Raw genomic sequence first — 22,225 nt, 5'->3', positions numbered from 1 at the left:
CGTGCCTCCAGCACAGAGCCAGACTCAGGGCTGGATCCATGAACTCTGAGATCAAGAGACCTGAGCCGAGATCAAGAGTTGGACACTTTACCAACTGAGCCACCTGGGTGTCCCTCTTTCTTTCTCTCTTTCTCTTTTTTTTTTTTTCTTTTAAATAACTTGCATATTACATTGACTTAGCCACACAAAACTCAACAGAACATAGGAAATGTGAGTGGAGAACTTGTGATGGGAGAACACCCAGGGTCCTGGGAAAGGTAAAAGCTCAACTGATATTATCTGAGACCTTTAAGTACAATTAAGCACTAAATATTAAGCGCTTCTAACACCACTTACTCTCTATATTATCTGGTCTACGGGTCAGTTTTCTACCCTGGGGTACAAGCTTTGAGGACTGGTGGTGCCTGACTTGTTCCTATACCCACACAGCCTACCATGCTGTAGGCCAATAAACGTTCAATGAATAAATGGACTATGTCTTTCCCTATCTTTAAGTTGTAATTTTAAGTTCACAATCTTCCTGTTAGGTAGGCAGGTTTTCTCAAAGAGAAATCACTTCCTTCGAGGAGCTGTCCAGTAACAGAGCCTCCTAAACCTACCACCATGGTCTTGCTAGAGAAGCTTCTGAAAAGGGAGAAAACGAACATTCCAGCACCTACTATACGTCTGACACAACCCACGTGACTTCACTGAATCCCCACGACTTTGGCAAATAACACGTAATAGCATTTTACTAGGTTGACCTATGGCATTAGGACCTAAAAGAGGCACCAAATCCCTTCAATCCACCACAAGGATGCCGGTTCTGCACCAATGTACCTAATTCAAGCCTGCAAATTGCTGAGCTGGAGAGAAGGAAGAAACAAATAGCTACAGCGTTCTGGTGACTGTGCATTCAAACCGTTCTTGCTTACTCACCTGGCTTTCTCCAACATTAACACACAGAGGTTTGTTACTGAGGGGCTCAAAGAAGTCTCACCTTGGGAAAGATATGGATCTAGGCTCTGAAACCAGAACCGAATCCCCAAGTCCAGAGAAACGACCGGAATGCACACAGCTGAGGGCGATGGGGCTGGGAGCCCAACCCACGTGTGTACCACTCAGAAAGCTTCCTGTACTGCCCCAAGCGGTCTAGTGCCTCACTGCTGAGATTTTTAAAAATACCTTTTGTTAGAAAAGCCAAGCTGCAAGCTTGCCATCCTCACGCCCAGCCCGACCCCGTCGGCCAGGCGGCCTCGACTACCTTGGTGTCCACGTCGGCCAGGCAGTCCCGGCGGAAGCTGTCAAACAAGCCCCGGCTCTTGAGCTGCTCCACGATGAGTGCGATGAGCTGCGGGTCCCCGGGAGGCAGTGAGGCGGGGTTGATGGGGCCGCCGCTCCCACCTGCCCCCGCCGCCCCTGTCGCTGCCCCCGCCGAGGCCTGGCCCGCTCCGCCGCCGCCCACCGAGCCCGTGCCGCCGCCGCCGCCGCCGTCTGCCATGGCTGCGCCCGGGGCCCACAGAGGAGACCGAACACAACTTCTCAGGGACGGAGGGCCTGAGTCGTGTAGAGGCGGCAGAAGCGCCCAAGAAGGAGGCGGCGGAGGGGGAGGACAAAGGGGAGGCGGCGGGGGGAGAGGAAGAGGAGAGGAGGGAGACGGCGGCGGCGGCGGTGGCGGCGGCGGGAGCCAGCTCTGAGGCAGCGGAGGTGGTGGTAGAAGCGGGAGAGAAACGGCCCGCTCCATCCCGGGCGCTCTGCCGATGACGTCACCACTGGCCTTTGCATTGTGGGACGGGAAGTTTTCGGCAGTCACCTCCTCCTTTCTTATAGGCAGAGGTCTAGCCGACAGAAACTACAACTCCCGGCAGGCTCCGGCTGGCTTGGCGTCAGTTTTCGGGGCAGTATGGGAATTGTAGGCTCCGGCCCTCGTGATTGCCGCAACGTGCGCTGGCCTTCCTCGTCCAGTGGTTGCAGCGCTCGCCTTGAATCTGCAGGTCCCGGCAAATGCCCTATTATAAGAATCATCTGTGGGGCTGGTTTAAAAGTATAAATTAACAGGCTTGTCCCCGAGATGTTCGGATTCAGTATTACTGGGTAAGGGTCTAGGAATCTGTGCCCTAACAGGCACACCCACGTCCTCCTTGAACAATAGGAGCCCGGGAAATTTGGGAAAAAAAACAGTAGACTGGTCAAATTTGTATTATGTGTGGATATTTTTTTATCCTTTCAGATTTTAATAGCAGTGCATATTTAGAAAATTGAAAAATAGGAGAACATTGTGACGAAGATAAAAGTTTCCCTGAATTTTTTTCTTACGTGTGTGGGTTTCCTCCCAGTTATTAGACACTGTCCTAATAACGGTAGTAATAATAATAATAAACTAATGTCGAGTAAGTGGAATATGCCAGGAATGAAGCTAAAGCGCTTGGTACACACGGCTTGACAAGAAACTGAAACGCAGATACTGTTATTGCTGTTTTCCAGATACAGAAATGGAGACGCAAAGAGTTTGTTGCCCTGATCACGTAGCTATAGGCTGAAGACGAGGCTTTGAACTCAGGTGTTCCGAATCCAAATCTGGCAGTGTTTAACCTAAGGTATGCTTCCTTCTGAGATCTAGCTGGCATCACACACTAGGTAAGGCTTTTTATCCTGACTTGTTTTTAGCCGCAGTTCACCACGAGAACCCCGCGGTTGCCCCCACCATAGTCTCCTTTCAGCCTTTTGCCTGTTATTAGCTCAACTCCTGCCCAGGACTGGGGCAATCGTGTGTGCCATTGTTATGTTCTCATCTTACATAAGCAGTGTGGGGTGGGGGGATATAAATAATAAATTCTGCAATATCTGTGGCTACTGGGAAGAGGCGGAATAGAGAGATTTGGGATGCTCTCCGCACTAATGTTTCCTACTCAAGAGAGTTTAAATTAATCCTCAAGATAAGTATTCAGGTGCTAGTTTATATTCACCTTTAACATCAGGTCAGTCTTCCTCAATTAAATGCAAACTTTAATGTTAATGACATTCTCTTAATACTTCACCATCCTTGAGATTAGCTAATGCCTGTTCTTATTAACTGACCTCACACTTACTACCTTTAGCCCCAGGAGAAGCCCCATTCAGGCTACCTGGGCCCCATGTTTATTCTCCTCCAACCAACTCTGATCACCTTGACCAGCCTTTTATCTATTTTTGGCACAGCACACCTGACTCTCTTTCCCAGGGCACATTTCTGACCTTCAGACCTAATCTGGTTTTGGTCTCACTGATAACAGACTTTCAGAGCCTCATTTTTGTAGCAGTTACTATAATTAAAAGTGAATCGTTTATAGACTAATTAGCCATTTGTTTCCCCTACTAGAGTGTAAGCTTTAGAGCTGGGACCACATCTTGTTCATCACTGTGTCTGCGGCCTGTAGCACAATACCTAGTTCAAAGTGAATGTGTAAGTTCCTGTCTGTTTCCTTAGCTTTAGGATAGGATCAGAGTGTGTGTAGTGGTGTGTGTGTGTGTGTGTGTGTGTGTGTGTGTAGAGGGTGGGTATCGTTTAAGCCATAACCTTCAGAAAAGAAGCACTGTAGGAGGAAATGATGGACTAATCTGTTGATCTAATGGAAACGTGATCCTGGAGATTGGCAGTAGGTGGTTCACCCTTTGGCAATCTCACTGTGGGTTATGGGGACCTTGTGTCCCGGTGGGTGGAACTCTGAACCGTGAGAAGATGCTGCACCATATGTCTGCGACCTTGCCTCTGGAATTGATATAAATGGGGGTGGGGTGAGGGTTTGAGGAGCCAAGGTGATCAAGACTTATTATTCATCCAGACTTCCAACCGGAAGCCACTGCTTACATCCAGAATGTGCTCATTCCGAGTCAAGGGATGTGTAGCACACAGTGGTCACTGGGGGGCGCCATTGCTCCGTTAATAATCCATCACCTTTAGAAATTCTATACACATCATTGCTTTAATTTTGGCCCGGGTCGTCTCGTTTTCAGGTATCCTTTAGGAAAAAAAATAATTGTTGAAGCTCAGTTTTAAAACTGGTCTGAAACAGGTTTCCTGATCCCAGTGAATTTCACGGACTAGGTTCTGGAATATTTTATATCAAAGATTGCATACAAGAGTGGAAACTCCATTAAGTCTAAACTCAGGTCTCGAAACAGAAAGGGCAGGAGCTGGAAAGAATTGAGATCTATAGGTTGCTAAGGGAGATAGGAAAAAGCAGCCACGTGCATGCACGGGCTTTTTGCATCAGATGGCGCAGGATTGGAATTCCAACTGTCACTTTGGGGCAGTGTGACTTTGGGAAAGCTGAATCACCTCTCCAAGCCTCCACTCCTCAGGACCTTGGAGAAGATTAAGCACCATTTTGGCAGTCCTTTTAGTATAATCCCTGGCCCTTAGCAAATGTTTAATAACCTTCCAGTTGCAAATTTACCTTTGGGTTGGGGGGTTATTTGATTTACCTCTGTCTCCTCCTGCTGACCTCTAAATTCCATGAAGGGATTGTCTGTTTCACCTAGAACAGGGCCTGGTACATACAGGCTCTTGGAAGATGTATGATGGATGGATGGAAAAAATCATGAATGGGAAATTTGCTCTTCTAAGTATAGACTAAATACATGACTAAATAGAGTAGGAGGCTGGGGCAGTGAGCCCCAGGTTAGAAAGGTTGCCTTGGTAACCTTCCAACCATGTAATCCAAGATCCTGGTCCATAAGCAAGAGCATTCCAGAGCACTATGACTAAATCCAGGACTGCATTTAGACACCACAGCCACTTGGGGTAGATACGTTGTTGATTGTTATTCATGTTCATGGTGTGGCCCTTTTTCTCCTTGTTTCTGTGTCGTCATCCAGGGAGCCCTGCCAATTCTTAGGCTGGACAGCTGTTCATTTCCTAATTAACAGCATCCAGAGTTTCTCAAGATTGCCTGTCTGTAGTGTGTTGGCTGTATCTATACCATGTGATCTCAGCTGCTTTTTGTTTGTTTCTGTCTGATATTTTCCAGCATATCTAATGACAAAATGGATCCAAATACACGTCAAAAAAACGAGCTTTAATAAGCAGGAGTCCTCAGCACCAGTCAACACTATTACCGCCTTTATTACCAGACATGCATCTCAGATATCATTTCAGGCTTTGGTGTTTTTAACATGTTGTCATTTCACATTATTATTCCTGAAAGGTGTCTAGGGAAAGAGGCAACCCGAGATAATATTGAGGAAAGAGAGAAGTTTGGAATCTGGGTTGGGTTTAGACGTAGCACCTCTGCTTATTGACTTAGGGTCATCCAGTAACCAATATGAGTGTTGGCCTGTTCACCTGTAAAGTGGGGATGATATTAATACCTACCTTTTGTCGTCCTGAAAATTAGGGTGATCATATATATGCAGAACCTGGTATGTAGTAGGCCATTAATAGCTAATTATACCATCTTGCTACAACATTCTAATGCACTCAGTTGTAGTCTATGATTGGGGGGAGAAATCTTGATTAACGTATGCCTTACTTTGGGAGTTTTAATCTTGTGATGACGTAGGGAACCTCTCAGCCAACCCCTAAGCTGGTGAGCCCAGTGAAGCCAAGTTCGTAGTCAAGTCCTCTATGCTGTTGCTGCTGGGGTCCGGTTCCACCATCTCTCATTGTTGTCACACTGCCAGCATTGTCTCTCGTTCTCCAGTGACGCTCCCTGTCTTCCTATTTATTTCTAGTTGCTTATCCAGTATCTATTCTCCTCCTTTACCAGCAGGAGAGGCTGCAGTGTGCCCTGTTGAAGTATATACTTCCCTAGATGTCACTGTTGCTAGGGGTGGCCGTAGGTCCTGCTTCTGGCCAAAGAGATAATCAGCCGAGGTTCCCGGGCAAGCTTTGCCTTACTGATAGAAGAAGCACCCCTTCCTGCTGTAGCATAAAGGCACAGCAGTCATGAACCAATACCCTGAGGGTTAGTTGGGGCCATGTAACGAGTTCTAGGCAGTGAGTTGTGAGCAGAAGTGATGGAACATTTAAAAAGCAACTTGGGACGCTCCAAGAACTCTCCTCCCATCTGCTATGATAAGAAGCACCGTTTAAGATAGTGGCTGGTCTGTCATCCTGGGTCCCAAAGGGAGGAGGTGTGGAGCAGAGGCCCCACTGGCCCCTAATGGACATGTGGCAGGAGTGAGAAATAAACCTTGGTTGTTCGAAGCCACTGAGCTTTTGGAGCTGTTTGTTAGGACAGCAGACCCTAGTCCAGTCTGACTGATACAACCCTGACCGCATTCCCCCGCTAAATCCATCAGCTGAGAAATAACTGACAAACGAATGAATGAGTGATTGAATGCATCATTGAATCAACTTCCTTCTCGCAGGGCCCATCCCTTCAGCTCATGTCTAGAAATGGCCACAAGTCAGCCTCATTTAGTATGTGCCCCCTTTGAGACAGCGTCAGTCAGTCCTTCTTCAACTTTGGCAGCCATCCAAATTCCCTGAGGACCTTATATTAAAAACATAGATGCTCAGCTATCCCCCCAAACCTACAGAAGCAGTCCCTAGAGGTGAGTCATGGCCATCTGCATTTTTAAACAAGTTTCTTGGGAGGTTGCGACAACGGGCCAGGGTCAGGGACTGTGGCCTCTCTAGGTGGAAATTTCTGGACCCATCAACAGGCCAGAAAGGGTGATGGTCTTCGGCATGCGGGTTTTCAGCTTCTCGCCGTCATCCCCTCCCCAAGTCCTACTCCCAGCCTCCACCCTTGTGCCCATGTGGCCACTTTGACCTAACAGCAATTGCCATTGATAAAGGTTCCCTTGAATATGTGGGTGACATCTTCTCCCTGACCGTTTATCTGTCAGAAGAAGGGAGTTGAAACAGGGTGGCCAGAAGAACCTTCTGTGAGAGGTGTCAACAGTTAACAATCTAACATCTTTCAGATGCGTGCAATATACTGTGATGTGATGTGATGGTGCTGCTTCTAAGATAATTCAGGCATGACACACATGTGATGCCTATAAATCCATAAGTGTGACGGTTGTCTTCTTTGTTCCTTTGGCGTTTCTCTGTGACTGTGTATTTAGCCGTATTTGGAGAGAGAACGTCTAAATTCAAGGACTGGACCGTGAGGCCCAGGGGAATGACCCTCCGACACCCCACCACCCCCGCCCCAGAGGCAAAGACAGGCCAGGTGCTGGGTGTCTGGGTGTGGCTCAGGGGCCACTTTCTGTAGCCAGGCCCTGTCAGGGCAAGCAGAGGTCTCTGAGCTGAGGGAAGTCGCTTCCATTTCTGAGAGAGAGCTGGCTTTAGGGTGTGTTGGATCGTCCTGGAAACACAGCTGAAATTCCAAAGATTTATGGCAGGAGGAGAAGCAGATTGCCCCAGCTAGAGGGAGGGAAGTGATAGTTATTGAGCGCCTACTGTATACCTGGCCCCGGTGGGGCCCCCACTATCTGTAGTTGGGACAGTGGCCCTGCAAGGCAGACAGACATTCTTCTCATTTTACAGATGAGGACCCTGAGGTACAGGGAGGGGAAGTCACAAGCAAAGTTCATGCTGGGTCTGCCCGATGCCTAAAGCCTGGGTTCTGCCTTCTGTAACATTTTGGGAGGACTGTGACCTCTGGAGACAGGCCTGGGATGGAATTCTGGCCCGCCCACCACATTGTAGCTATGAATCATGGGTCAGCTCTCTTCTTGGAGCCTCCGTTTTCTCATGTGTGATATGACAGTAATTACAGAACCTACTTCCAAGGGATGTGGTGCCTGGCAGGTGCTAAGTTCTAGATCCATGTTACCTGTGATGGTTCTAGAGAGAAGACTGGTGACGGTTTGTTGAACAGGAAAGGGCCTGTGCACAGGTGAGGAGGTATGTGCATGTAGATTTTATTGTTCCTGAACTCAGGAAGCTCTTTCCGGGCTAAAGGGGCTGTTGTTTAATGTGGTCCTTGGGGGTTGAGCGTCCCTGCCCAGATCTATGACAGCCTGCTGCTCTTCCCCCTGCCTCTACCCGCTGTCTGCTGTCCCCCACCCCCAGCCCTGCCCTGGTGTCTGCTTTGCTGGGGACTCCAGGCTATAGTGGGACATTTATATCCTTCGGGGCTCAAGGACAGAGGAGTGTAGGGAGCCACGGGGAGCTCCCGCACCCTGTGTCCTTACCCTCCCCTGAGATAACCTAGGTAGGAAGGCTCTAGAAGCTGCCCGTGGACTTACGTAGTGCTGGGCCAGCTTCCTGATTTCCTTCCATTGCCTTCTCTGGCCAACCCTGCGAGGTAGCCTTCTGGTTTGGGGCCCAGGTCAGCAGTGCTGGCTGAGTGTCTTTGGCAAGTTACTTAACTTCTTTAATCGGCCTCACATTCCCCACCTGCAAAACAGAGAGGACCCAAATCAGCCCTACTTGTCAATAAAATATCGTACATTAAGTACCTAGCACAGAAATGAGGGCACGGTAAGTGCATACATACGTAATGGTTATTACTCATTGTCCTCTTGTCGTATGTGTCCTTGGTAGTGGAGCTAAATCACTTGTTCACTCAGAAATAATGATACCCACATTCTGTTCTAGGTACAGAGGGCTAGAGGGGAGAGGTGAGATACAGACATGATCTCTGCCTTGGTCCTCATCCTGGAAGAGTTCAAAACCTGGAGGGAGGTCCTTAATAGAGTGCCTGAAGAGGGAGGTGGGTACAGAGGGAACAGAAGGGGTGCAGGGAACTGCTCGACACAGCCGTGGGGAATGTCACCAAGGAGGCACTGTTGGAGCAGGGTCTTGATGAGCGCAGTGGGCATTTGCCCTTCTTTTTAGAAGTTCCTTTGAGCACCGTTCCTGCGTTTGGGCAGTCTCCAGCTTATGAGTGCTGGCAGGAGGCGTAGAGCCCAGAGACTTGATTTCTCCGCTTCCCAAACATATAGCCTGGACTCCAGCTGTCAGAGGCCACCCTGGCCCGCTGATGCCGCAGGGGGGCATATGAAGAAGTAAGGGGGAGGTGGCACCCCCTTCAGAGGGGCCACGATGGAGCTCCCCCATGGGTCCGGTGCCTGCATGGGCAGCATCAGAGGCAGCTGCTGCTTTGTCTGTCCCAGCATTGGGGCAGTAGTGTCACCATGAAGTGTCTAGTAGTGGGACTTTGGGTGCAGGTCCTGGCCTTGTCATCCTCAAGCCTGGATCTCTGGTCTTCCCAGAGATTCTGGGAGCCACACTATGTCCGTTACTACCTCCTTTACTGCATGAATCAGCCAGAGTTCACTTCTGTTGTGATTAAGATTCCCTGGATAAGTAGGTAGAGAAGGAGAGGCTCAGAGTCTCAGGCAGAGGGTCAGCTTGGGTAAAGGCCCAGAAGCTTGAAGAGCATAAGTATATTCTGAAAAGAGTTGCATGTCTCCAAGCTCTGTGGGGTTGTAGAGCATGTATTTGGGGTGGGGTGTGGTGGGGACCAGCAAGAGAGGAGTTTGGAGCACCTGGGTGGCTCAGTTGGCTAAGCGTCTCTCTCTTTTTTTTTTTTTTTAATGTTTATTTATTTTGAGGGAGAGAGAGACAGAGTGTGAGCAGGGGAGGGGCAGAGAGAGAGGGAGATACAGAATCTGAAGAAGGCTCCAGGCTCCAAGCTATCAGCACAGAGCCCGACGCGGGACTCAAACTCAACGAACTGTGAGACCATGACCTGAGCGCAAGTCGGACGCTTAACCGACTGAGCCACCTGGGCGCCCCAAGTGTCTGACTCTTGATTTCGGCTCTCACGATTCATGGGTTCGAACTCCCGAGTCGGGCTCTGCACTGATGGTGTGGAGACTGCTTGGGATTCTCTCTCTGCACCTTCCCTGCCTGTGCACACACACTCTCTCTCTCTCTTTCTCTCAAAAGTCAATAAACTTACAAAAAAGAGAGAGAGATGAAGTTGATGAAGTGGACTGGGGTCTCAGATGCTACCATTTTGGCAGTTGAACTTGACCTTGGGGTGGAGATGATAAGCTTTAAATAGGGCAGGACCAGCATCCGATGTGCGGTTTGTAGAAATTTCTCTAGGACAGCACAGACTGGGTGAAGCTTGAGATGAGCAGTGAGGAGACAAGTGGCAGATGTCACATGCCCTTGAGATCTAGTTAAGACTTCACCCCCACCCCTACCGTGGCCATCCTGAGCCCTGCAGAAGGCCAAGCCTGACCCCCTCCACGATTTCTGCAATTCTCCATGGTCACCTCTGCTTTGGCACTCGTGCCTCTACCCTGTTCCTTGTAGCTTGTGGGTTTTTGTAGGGAACTCAGCATCTTGATTCTTTATTACCGACTGAAATTCTGAGGGTAGCAGAGGAGGCACTGACATTTCAGCAACGTTAAAAAACAAACTGGGGGCGCCTGGATGGCTCAGTCGGTTGAGTGTCCGACTTCAGCTCAGGTCATGATCTCACGGTCTGTGAGTTCGAGCCCCACATCAGGCTCTGTGCTGACAGCTCGGAGCCTGGAGCCTGCTTGGGATTCTGTGTCTCCCTCTCTCTCTGCCCCAACCCACTCGCATTCTGTCTCTGCCTCTCTCAAAAATAAATGAAAAAAACATTAAAAAAAATTATAAAAAAAACCTGCAAATTGTTCCTTCAACCTTCTTGCTCATAGAGGGCTTCCCGTATCATGAGGGATTCGTGATCAGCTTTTTCTCCTCGTGAGTGCACAAGCCTCTGTCCACCTTATCTCCCGGCCCCTCTCCCCGTGCCCATCTTCACTCCCACCCTCACAGTTTGCCACCAGAATGCCCACTTCTCGTCATGGGATGCAACATAAATCAGCTCTCTTCAGCTCCCTTTTCCAGACTGAGCCCCAGTCCCGCTTTTGCATCCCCAGACCCATCAAGGAGGTCATCCAAGCAGGAAGCTCATCCTTTCAGCCAGCTCCACGCTCCTTTGAAAACAGGAGTGTGGTTAACATGACTTTTCTGCTTCTGTTAGAGCTGTTCACAGTTGCATTTTGCCGCTAAGACCTGTAAACCACAAAATAGCAGTGGCTTACACACGACAGGAGTTTGTCTCATGTAAAAGTCTGGAGGAAGGCAGTCCTGGGCTAATAGGGTGGCTCTCTGACCCTCAGACTCCTAAGCTCCACCATCCTGAGAGTGCTGCCTTGTGATCCAAGATGGCTGGCCACAGTCTTGGAGAGCTTTCTGGTGCAGCCTCCAGTTAGAAATTGTGGTTCATATTATTAAGGAAGAAGTGGCACATGGATATTGGGAGGAGACTAGGGGTCTGTGTTGTATCTATGAAGCCCACTTGTCAGAAGCTACAACCGCCCTCTTCCCTGGACTGGGTGTCGATGGGAGCTTTTGTATTTAGTCTGTTGGTCATTGGCCCAGTTGTTACCAATAATTGCTCTTCCTCCTTTAAAAATTTTTTTTAACGTTTTTGCATTTATTTTTGAGACAGAGAGAGACAGAGCATGAGCAGGGGAGGGGCAGAGAGAGAGGGAAACACCGAATCTGAAGCAGGCTCCAGGCTCTGAGCTGTCAGCACAGAGCCCGACGTGGGGGTCGAACTCACGGACTGTGAGATCATGACCTGAGCTGAAGTGGGACGCTTAACTGATCGAGCCACCCAGGCACCCCTGCTCTCGCTCCTTTTAGAAGTGTCAACATCACAACTTAAGGAAGGGCTGTGTAGCTAGTCGGACCCAGGTGTGTGAGATCCTTCAGAGATGCAGACCCTCACTCTCCGTGCCTGGTTCTCTACACTTTTCTGGGATTCTGCTTGCCTGTTGTCTCTCTGTGGCTGAGGCAGATTATGGCCCCAGTGGCCTGTAGACGTCCCAGCTCCTGCTGCTGTCCATCAGGTGCAGGCAGAGGGTTTATTTTCAGAGAGAACGTAGAGCTGCAGAGAAGTATCCATCTTTCTGGGGAAACATTGCAGTGACTAAGGAGCCCGTGAGCGAGGAGGAGGAGGCCGCCTGCCCACCTGAGCTCCAGGGGGCTGATCTGCACTTCTGGCTGTCGGATTACGCCTGGCCCTTCCGATGCTTCATGGTAGACGGTGCTCTGACTTTTGCTGTTGGCATTTGAAATTTGAGTGGACGGCTTTCTGTGACCACACCCAAAGGTGGGGGATCCCTCGAGCCTTGGAGGTGCTAGAGGAACACACAGACCTTGGTGGCTCAACGTGGAATGAAAGTCAGGTCTCGTATTTCCATTTCAGGGCGCTTTTCCTCTATTCGCTCCCTAGATGGGCTGTGGTTGGCAGGGTTCATGTAGTGGACTGTGGGCATCCTTAATGCTCTTCGGATATTCCCAGCTTTCTGTCTCCTACATCCAAGGCAGGATTGCACCTGCTGGCCCCAAGGCAGGGCCATGTGAGTAGTGCAGCCAGTGAGCCATGAGTAGAAGTGACATGTGTCACTCGAATCTCCCTTTCGCTCTGCCGGGGTGACAGTGGGCAGTATCTGAAATGGTGGCTGTGCTGTCAGCCTGAGATCTGGGCAAAGAATGACCTGGAGCAGAGCCCCCAGCTGGCCCTTGATGGATATGTAGAGTGAACAAGAAATAAATCTTTAATATTTGAAGCCGCTCAGATTTAGGAAGTCTTGTTCACACAGCATTACTGAGCCTACCTGAGTGATGGTGCACATTTCCCATCTCTGTGGTTGCCTGGCATCCCAGCGCCCTTCCCGTTTGGGGCTTGGCGCCACCCTCGGCGACTTGTTGAGAGGCAGAGCCTCGCTATAAGAAGGTGAAAATGCCAGGCACCACCCCCCCCCCCCCCCCCCCCCCCCCCCCACTTCCCAGCCTCCCTGGCAGCTCAGGTGCAGGCGCGTGGCCAAGGCCAGCAGAGATCGTGCGGAGCTGTGGGGAGCCAGGGGCTGTGCGTTCGTGGCAGCTGCGATGGTGACATTACTGGGCTGGAGCCGTCGCGAGAGTCTGGGTTCTGATTCTGGCCGTGTGGCCTCGCTTTTTTCTTGCCTGCTTCCTAAGCCTCATTTTCCAGCCTTCCCATCTGTTCCGTGAGCTGCCCAGTATCCTTTCTATAAATTCCCTTTCAGCTTAAATCACCCAGCGTGCGTTCATGTTGCTGGAGACTAGGAGCCTTGGACAAAAACAGCCAGTTAGGGGGCAGTTGTGAGGCTGCAGGGAGGCAGGAGGGAAGATGCACATGCTGGCTTCTCTTCCCCTTATGGGCCACTTCCCGGAAGCAGACCTTGTGTATGTTAGCCCAGAGCAGGCCAGAGGGTACTGGGGAAGGGGGTTCTGGTCACACTTGGGCCACCTTTAGGTCCGTGAATCACACATTCCTTTTCTGTAAAATGGAGCAAATAACAGGACCTCACTTTATGGGGTGGATGTGAGGAATTTGAAAGAGAATGCATTTGACGGAGCTGTGGGAACTGTGAATCCAAACTCCAGAGCAAGTTTACCACTTTAACTGTGTAAAAGGTTAATGGGGTATGTCCAGCGGGGAATCTCAGGCAGTGCGGCTGTAAAGCGGTGACTGTCCTTCGTGATGCGGTTCTGTCACTCCCCTCCTGGGTGGGCACAGCTCAGTCCTCTCAGTTCAGACCCAGCTGAGGTCCCACCCATGAGACCAGAGACCCCAGATTTAAGGTAATGATGGGCTTGGAAAAAAAGCAGAGAAGTGTAAAGGTGGGAAAGGATTTTAGGGATTATTTTCTTCAGTGCTTTCAATATGCAGGGCTCAGAGAGGGAGGACCCCTGACCCACAGTCACACGGCAAATCTGTCCCTGAGCTTGGGGCTGGGATGCAGGTCTTTTCACTGTGACAGTGTCACTGTCTTAATCTGGAGGTGCATTTGTGCTGTCATCCACGTTTGCAAAAATGATTTGGAAACACAGCAGCTCTCCCTCCCAATTTACAAGCCCCATTTCATAGCAGCCTCTGACCACCTGATCCTTATCCCCGCTGGAGAAGGACACTTCTTTTTTGCTTTCTCAGCCGTCTAAAACACTTTCTTGTGGAAGGGCGAAAAATTGCTGAAGTGATCTTTTTAAATTAACATGGGATCCAAACGAAACAAATTTGGAAGAAGAGAACTTTCTCCTCCAAGTGGCTGCCAGCACCCAGCCCCACCCCCACCAGCTGAAGTGTCCCTTGTTCTTGCCTGCTGTGCCCCAGATTCATGGGCCGCTCTCCGAATCGTTGGCAATGCTCTCTGCACTGTCCTGACAACCTCGGGCCATGAAATTAAAAAGCTAGTTACCGAATCTTGCTCCCAACGGCTTTGTCCTTGCCAGCGATTTGACAGAGAAATCTGGAAGAGGGAGCCTCCGCTATGCCTGCAGTGGGCTGAAATGCTGCCGGAATGACAATGGGCTTCACCAGGGAAGGAGGAGAGAACATGCAGTTTGCCAGGAATGAATGAACGAAAGAACAAGAGAGAGAGAGAGAGAGAGAAAGAGCGAACTTTGGGCTTCAAATTGAAAAATTCCAGTGTCTCAGCAGAAGTCTTGGTGCCTCTACTTTAAGACCTGCTACAAAATACTGAGCAAGGCATGTTTCTCCACACCAGTGCCCGGTGGTCCTCTGCCAGGGTCCAGAGCTCACGGCTGGAGAGCTAGGAAGTCAGAATTGGGGGAGGAAATGGCTCCAAACTGGGGCAAGCCCTGGGAGGCCAGCCCACCTAGCCAGCTTGCCTGTGTGGCCAAGGCCCCCACCTTCCCGTCCTGCTACCTCTAGCCTCAAGTGTGTCCCCTGAATTGAGACACTAGCACTCACTCCACATTCACTGCCAACCCCCACCCCCAAGGAATTTTAAGAAATCTTCAAAACCTGAGGAATTTTAATTACCTTTAATTAAGAAAAACCTTTCTAGAAGACCACTGTGCTATGACTCACTGCAGCATGGGTGTCCCTGAGCTGCAGGTGGGTGGGGCTCCGTCTCTGTGCTCCAGCCCTTGACCTTGGCACCTACACAGAGCAAGGGCCTGGTCGATACTTGTTGGGTGAAGGGATGGGAACAGCCATTTGAGAGAACAGCTCTTTCCTACACTGCCCCCTGCGGGCACAGGCTTCCTGACTGACTTGGAGGGGTGCAGGGAGGCAGGAAAGAGGCCTTTGAGCCCTGGCTCACCAGGGGCGGGCCAAACGAGGTCCTTGACTTCATGGCCAAGAGACCTTGAACAAGCTGCTTAACCTCCCCAAGTAGGGCTTCTTATCTGTGAAATGGGAGTCACCATGGTGGCCACTCAGAGGGAAGCTGTGAATTAGACAAAGGCTTGCAGGTCAAGTGCTTGCCATGTAGTCAGTGTCGAATAAAAATAAAAACTTGCCAGGACCTGGACGTAGAGCCTGTTCTTACAGGGAGACTCTTCCTGAGAGCTTTGGCCTCACCGTCCCAGGGGACTTGGGATTAGTGTCTTGACTGGACAGGCCTGGTAATGAATGGACCCTGGGAAGCCATGTTGGTCCTCACTATTGAACTGCTCACTCAGTCATGTACTCATTTACCTGCATAAATGTTTATCAGGTGCCTTCTGTGTGCTTCCCTGTGCTGGGCTAAGGGAGTACGTGAAAGGTGGCATGGTCTCAGGTTTTGGAACTTAGAAGCAAGTGAGAAATAAACAAAATCAAGATCAAAATCATTTTGGGTCCATATCAATCAGTAGGTGGTCAGGGAAGGCTTCTTTTGAAAGGCGGTGTTTGAACTGCAACCTTGCCATGCTCAGACCTGAGGAAAGAGGGTCCTGGGAAAGGAAGCAATTGTATAAAGTCCTGGAGGTGAGAACGAGCCTGACTAGCAGGTCAGTGTATCCGTGGTTGACAGAGCAGCGGGACAGGGATGGGCTCATTGAAGAAGTCATTCCACAGGAAGCCTACCTGGAGGGTTGGGGCTGAGCCTGCAGTCCAGAACATGTGCCGGGGTGGAATATGTTCACCACTGTCTCTCCCGAGGCCTGCCCCAGCCCCCTCTGTGTCTTGCACCTGCTGTGACTACATTAGAGGACAGGTCTTGCAAAATAGAGATGTAGCTCTATCAGACTGTGCATTATTACATATGGCCCACCTTCCCCAAGTGCATGTCTCCCTGACCTTGGGGTTATGGCCAGGTGTGTAGGGGGGGTATACTTTCCTTCCTGCTGCCCTCCTGTGTGTGCACATGCTGGTGCTGGCCGCTGAAGTCAGAGATGCTCTTCCCAAGCCGGGTCCTGACTGGGACAGTGGTCAAGTAAGCTCCATAGTGGGCCTGTCCTCCAGGCCCCCAGCACGAGCTCACCCTTATGGCGAAGGCTTCCCTGGTCTCAACTGTGCCAAATGAGGACCTGCAGCCACCCTGGAGGTCAGATCTGGGGTCCCAACACCATGTTGACATGACTCGCCAACTCACAAAGGGCCCCCAAGCAGGCAGCCAAGGGCCTTCTGGTGATACTGAGCCCAAGAGTCTGTCTCAGGGAGCTAAGAAGCCAAGAGGTGTTTGATCCAATTCATTCATTCATTCATTCATTCATTCATTCATTCAATGTTTGTGCAGCACCTGCCATGTGTCATTCGTCGTATTAGTGCCAGGTCATATTCTGCTGTGGTGAACAGGCTAGATAGGGTTCTGGTCTTTATGGACATCAGTACTTTTAGGGGGGCAAACAGACACAAGATAAGTAAGCCCAAAACACAGAATTCTGAACCACGATAAGTGAGAGAAAAGACAAGAACGAGACCTGTTGCCTACATCACAGACGCACATTTGGTCAAATCTGACCTCACGGTACAGGTCTGAATCCTCAGGGAAGGTTCAAGTCCCATATAAATACCCAGAATGCTCGAATCATCTGTGAGGTTCATTATCAATAGTACATGCCACAGAAAAGAAACGTGAAAACCCATGTTGTAGAAGAAGTCTGAAATCTGGCCAGTTTTGAGATTAGCTGGCGAATCCTGATGGTAGGTCAAGTTTGACGGTCGTCGCCCGCGTTTGTAAGCTCAGAGATGTGAGCTGGTGACCGTTTGCGGAGCAGCTCCCGTGTCAAGCCCTGCAGTGGGCACGGGAGGTCTCCAGGGTGGTCACCGAGGTCTGCCCGCGAGGAGGACCATCCCAGTGCCAGGCTGTGCCGCGTGGGGGATGGCTGGGCTGCAGACTCTGGTAATCTGTTCTGTGTTGCCTCAAGACTCGGCCCTGTCATCAGATTTCTTTGGAGATTAACCTGACAGAGCCCCGAATATAGTTCATTCTGTGGTGGGTTAGGTTTCCATACTCGATGGAGTCGATCAAAGCCTACATCTTGGTGAAGCAGGCACAGACGGGGAGGTTTGTATCGCAGAAAAATCTCTTTTTAGATTAGGCAAAATAGAATTCATGCTTCGGAAAAGAGTGCTATTTCTGTCACCAATCTGATTTTGTACCCATTTCAGTTTTAAGCTCTATGTCCCATTCCAGAGCAAAACCTCCTCCTCCTCCCTCCCCCTCTGCCCCCACCTCCTCCTTCCCCTCCTCACATCTTCCCTGTCCTCCTTCTCCTCCCCTTCCTCCCCCTCATCCCCTCCCCCTCCTCTTTCCTCTCTTCAGCTCTTCCCCATCCTCCTCCTCCTCCCCTCCTCCCCTTCTCCTCTCCCCCTCCACCTTTCTCTCCTCAGCTCTTCCCCATCCTCCTCACCTCCTCCCCCTCCACCTTCCTCTCCTGAGCTCTTCCCCATCCTCCTCTTCCTCGCCTCCCCCTCCACCTTCCTCTCCTCAGCTCTTCCCATCATCCTCCTCCTCCCCTCCTCCCCTCCTTCCCCTCCTCCCCCTCCACCTTCCTCTCCTCAGCTCTTCCCCATCCTCCTCCTCCCCTCCTCCCCTCCCCCTCCTCCTTCCTCCTTCCTCTCCTCAGCTCTTCCCCATCATCCCCCTCCTCCCCTCCACCCCCTCCTCCCCTCCACCCCCTCTTCCCCTCCACCCCCTCCTCCCCTCCACCCCCTCCTCCCCTCCACCCCCTCCTCCCCTCCCCTCCCTCCTCCCCTCCCCCTCCTCCTTCCTCTCCTCAGCTCTAACCCATCCTCCTCCTCCTCCCTCCTCCCCCCTCCCCTTCCTCCCCCTCCTCCCCCTCCTCCCCCTCCTCTCCCTCCTCCCCCCATTCCCCCTCCTCCCATCCTCCCCTCCTCCCCTCCCCTCCCCCTCCTCCTTCCTCTCCTCAGCTCTTCCCCATCCTCCTCATCCTCCCTCTCATTATTTCCTCCCATTTTTTCCATCCCCTGCTTTTCCTTCTCCCCTCCTCATCTCTCCCCTTTCTCTCCTCCCCTTCATCTTTTTTCCCTTCCTCCCACCTCCTCTTTCCTACCCCTTTCTTTCTCTCTCCTCCTCCTCCTCTTCCTTCTTAAATCAATCCACACTTATTTGCCTTTAATTTGAAGTGTTGTAGTGATCAGGAGATTTATCGTTAGAGAAAAATCAGATAACCCTGGAACTGCGGACTTAATTTATAGGAGTTCCTCTGTTTTGCTCTATAAAATGGGATCAGTTCCACACCACATGCATTGATTTGAGCATATGTCTGTTTTTGCCAGTCTTCTGGGTCCTGTGAAGAATAAGAGAAGAATAAAAAGGACAGCGTCCTCCCTGTTAGCAACTTCCCACCTCAGTGGGTGCCTCCTGTGCGATGGGAAATTTCTATCTGGAGACACTTGAGACAGACCGCAGTATGTGACTGTACGCAATTCACATCCAGAGAGAGAGGCTCAGACTGCAGATGCCAGCAGACATCGGGTTGAGCGTGGGCTGGAGGAAGGCGCCATTGATCGTGTGCTGCTTAAACCGAGCCCTGATGTTTGGAATGATCTGGAAGGAATTGGAGGGGTGGACACTCCTGATTCTGACAATGGGACGAGCACGCTCTGCCCAGATTCCTTGTTCCTGCACCGTGGGGACTTGCCTTCTTATTTCCTCGCCCTTCTCCCCGCCATGGCAGTCCCCTACCCCCAAGTCTTTTTGGCTTCAGACCTTTCCTCCCTGCTTCCCTCTCACTGGAAGTAACCAGCCCTGCCACTCGTGCTCACTGCACAGATGTTTCCCTCGGTGCTCCCAGGAGACCCAGATGTCCTAGTGCAGTGGAAACAACGTGTCCACAGACTTGGAGTTCACGCTGACCTGGGTCTGGATCCTGCTCTGCTTGAGACGCGTGGCCGCGGGCGAGCTGATCGGCGGGTTGGGCCTCTACATCATCTCCTGTACCTCAGGGCTATTTTCTGGATGAAATGAGATAATGCATGGGTAAAAGGTCTGGTGCAGGTAGAGACACCCCCAAAATACTGGTTCCAGCTTTGCCCCAGTTTATTTCAGCCAAGCCTGATGGCAAAGAGGACCAGCCAGGGGGATGGAAGAGTGAAAGCACTCACACTGGGGAATCTGATCACACTGGCCTTGATCCTGGTTCCTGATTCCAGGAGAGTGACTTGTCTGGAGTCTTCCCAGGAGCTGTGCTCAGGATGAAACCGGACAATGTATGCGAAGTGGTGCACCCAGAGGTTGACATGTAGAAAGTGCTATAGCATCACCATCGTGGCTGAGCCCAGGCCACAGAAACTGAACCCCGTGGTGGCTTCGGGCAGAACATTTGTACCAGCCTTAGAAAGGTGATGAAATACGTTGGAAATGATGGATCGTCTCTACAAAGCCTTTACACAGATACGTGCTCCATTTCTAGTAGGGGTTCCTGAGGGCCGGGATCATTTGGAAATAAATAGGGCCTGGGAGCGCCAGCATGACCAATGTTCTTGAGTTACCCTTGGGAGCTCACACACAACATCCCATCCTCAGGATTCACACGATGCCGAGAACTCATCTTGTGTCAAGAACAGAGTAACCAAACCCGGGGCAGTTGGCATTCTGGGGCGCTTTGTCTGGTAACCTAACAGACAAAGCCAGCATATGGACAACAACCTGCCAGCCTGCTTCAGGCAGGGCAGAGCCCAGGGACAGGGGGCTCTCCTCACCTGCTTGTTAGAATGACAGCAGCAGAAATAGATCAAAGGTGAGTGCACCGAATATCTTCCTGTTTTCAGGTGCACAGCAGGATTGAATGGTTGCCTCATCCCAGGAGCCCGCAGAGGGTGAACAGGCAGAACTGAAAAGGGAAGGAGACTCAGCTGAGATGAGGCCAACCCCAGCGCATTTTAAATCAGGGCCCTGAGTGCCCTGGGCCTTCCCTGGGACTCGGCCTTAGGGCCTGCTTTTATTATCTTTACACCGCTCAGGTCCATGCAGGTTTGGCGGGCATGAGACACGGAACAGAGGGACCCAAGTGAATCAGCCTTCAGGAATAGAACTGCTTGCAGGAAAACTGCTCTTGCTGTGACGTATTTTCATGCTTCTAGACCTGCTTAAAATACGTAGTGTTAACAGAGCCTGCCCTTACTATGAGAAGGTGGGCTGTGCAGCTGAGACCAGGCAGGAATACGCTGAGGACACCAGTAAGAACAAAAGCAGCTCAAACACATTGAGTGCTTACTATGTGCCAGGCACTTCTGAGCATTTGACATATGTTAATGCAGGCAGTCCTGGTTTTTAATCTTGATTTCCCTTACGAATTTGCTCTGTGTCCTTGAGAACTTACCCACCTTCTTTAAACAAAGAGAGAATCACATGCATTTCATAGGTTTGGGGAGAGAATTAAATGTAGATAATGTGGGGGCGCCTGGGTGGCTCAGTCGGTTAAGCGTCTGACTTCAGCTCAGGTCGTGATCTCGCAGTCCGTGAGTTCGAGCCCCGCGTCGGGCTCTGTGCTGACAGCTCAGAGCCTGGAGCCTTCTTCAGATTCTGTGTCTCCCTCTCTCTGACCCTCCGCCATTCATGCTCTGTCTCTGTCTGTCTCAAAAATAAGTAAAGGTTAAAAAAAAAATTAAAAATAAATAAATAAATGTAGATAATGTAGGTAAAGAGTGAGGAGGTGTTCCATGATGGTGACCAATGTTATTTTTATTAATAATGTGAACTCTCCTGTTTATTTTCTTCTTTTGTACCTGTTTCCCAAGGCCTTGCCTGCCCAGGACCCATCCTTCTGAAAGTGGGAATACAGAGATCCACCTTCTCTCTCTGGGTGAACTCCTACTTAACCCTCAAGACCCATTTCAAAAGTTCCCTGTGCTGTGAAAGCTTTGCCAGTTTCCACAGTGCAAGAGAAATTGCTCTCTTTGCCATGCCTCCATCCTGGCCCTCACCACATCGTATGGTAATTGTGTCTGTTTATGCTCTATCTTCTTGACAGCTTAGAAGTTTCTGGAGGTGCAGTAACAACTGCACTCTCCTAGCTTAGCAGTTCTCCAGGTGCAGTCTGGAGACACCTGGGAGCCCACGAAACTCTTTCGGGGGGTCCTTGAGGTCAAACTATTTCCATAACTCTAGGACGTCATTTGCATTTTTCATTCTGTTAACATTGGTAGCGGAGGTGGGTAAAACTGCTGACGTTGGTCTGAATCAAGGATGTGGCATATCAAAATGTACAAGGAATGGTCGTATCTGTGACCGTCACCCAGTTGCATTAAAACACATGAAACTGGCACGTGTGTAAGGACACCAAGGATGTCCCTAATGAGGCAATGAAATGGTTAACTTTTTGAAACCTCGACCCTTGCCTTTTTTGTTGTTGTCTATTTATTTATTTTGAGAGAGAGAATGTGAGCAGGGGAGGGGTGGGGGGGAGAGAGAGAATCCCAAGCAGGCTCTCTGCTGTCAGGACAGAGCCTGACACGGGGCTCGATCCCACAAAGCTGTGATATCATGACCTGAGCCGAAATCAGGGGTTGGACACTTAACTGACTGAGCCGCCCAGGCGCCCCATTGACCCTTGTCTTTTTAATGATCTGTATAAAGAAAAGTGGGAAGGATGGATAAAGCATTTTGGCTGCATGCAAAAGCACCATCGTTGCAGGTAGTGTGGAGGAAAAGCTCACATGTGGTTGAATTGTGAGCTGAATCACTCATTGCTTTTTCACGACACATGCTTTTTACTTGAAAGAACAACCGACGAGCGCCATGCTTTTTCAGATTTGGGCATTTTGCAGATGTTCTCTCAGAAATGAATTAAGCGAGCCTGTCATTTTAGGGAAAGCAACTGGCGGTATTTGTTACCGGCGATAAAGTTCGAGCTAAGTGAAAAGCAGAAGTTTGGAAAACTTTATCTGCCATTCTGAACTTGACGCCTTCTCATCAAATGTCCTGGAGGAGAACTGCGGCGATACTGGTGACTTTGAATTTGTGATACTGTACAATGAAATGTGTCAATGTTTGGAAAACCTGCAGGAGTCTGTGAAGCAGTTGTTTCCCAATGAACAATCAAGATGTTAGGAAATCTTGCCTGGGTAAGAGATCCCTTCAAAGTGGGAGACAG

General features: G+C 50.4%; 1 protein-coding gene and 1 long non-coding RNA gene across 2 annotated transcripts in view; one reads left to right on the top strand and one right to left on the bottom strand.

Moving 5' to 3' along the window:
* The window catches only part of BOD1 (biorientation of chromosomes in cell division 1), a 13,132-nt gene extending 11,502 nt beyond the window's left edge, over window positions 1-1,630 (bottom strand). Inside the window, exon 1 of the mRNA XM_042946390.1 lies at window positions 1,244-1,630. Coding sequence (XP_042802324.1) covers window positions 1,244-1,480 — 237 coding nt within the window. The 5' untranslated portion in view covers window positions 1,481-1,630. The remainder of the gene's footprint in view (window positions 1-1,243) is intronic.
* Window positions 1,631-1,952: 322 nt separating this feature from the next.
* On the top strand, window positions 1,953-20,560 carry LOC122224488. The gene is made up of 3 exons (XR_006204821.1): window positions 1,953-2,073; window positions 2,464-2,576; window positions 18,408-20,560. It is a non-coding gene; the product is annotated as an uncharacterized LOC122224488 (long non-coding RNA).
* Window positions 20,561-22,225: the final 1,665 nt, after the last annotated feature.

Source organism: Panthera leo, chromosome A1 (genome assembly GCF_018350215.1).
Source record: "Panthera leo isolate Ple1 chromosome A1, P.leo_Ple1_pat1.1, whole genome shotgun sequence".
Lineage (NCBI taxonomy): Eukaryota > Metazoa > Chordata > Mammalia > Carnivora > Felidae > Panthera > Panthera leo.
Note: the sequence above shows the minus strand (reverse complement) of the source record. Positions and strands in the feature narration are given on the sequence as shown.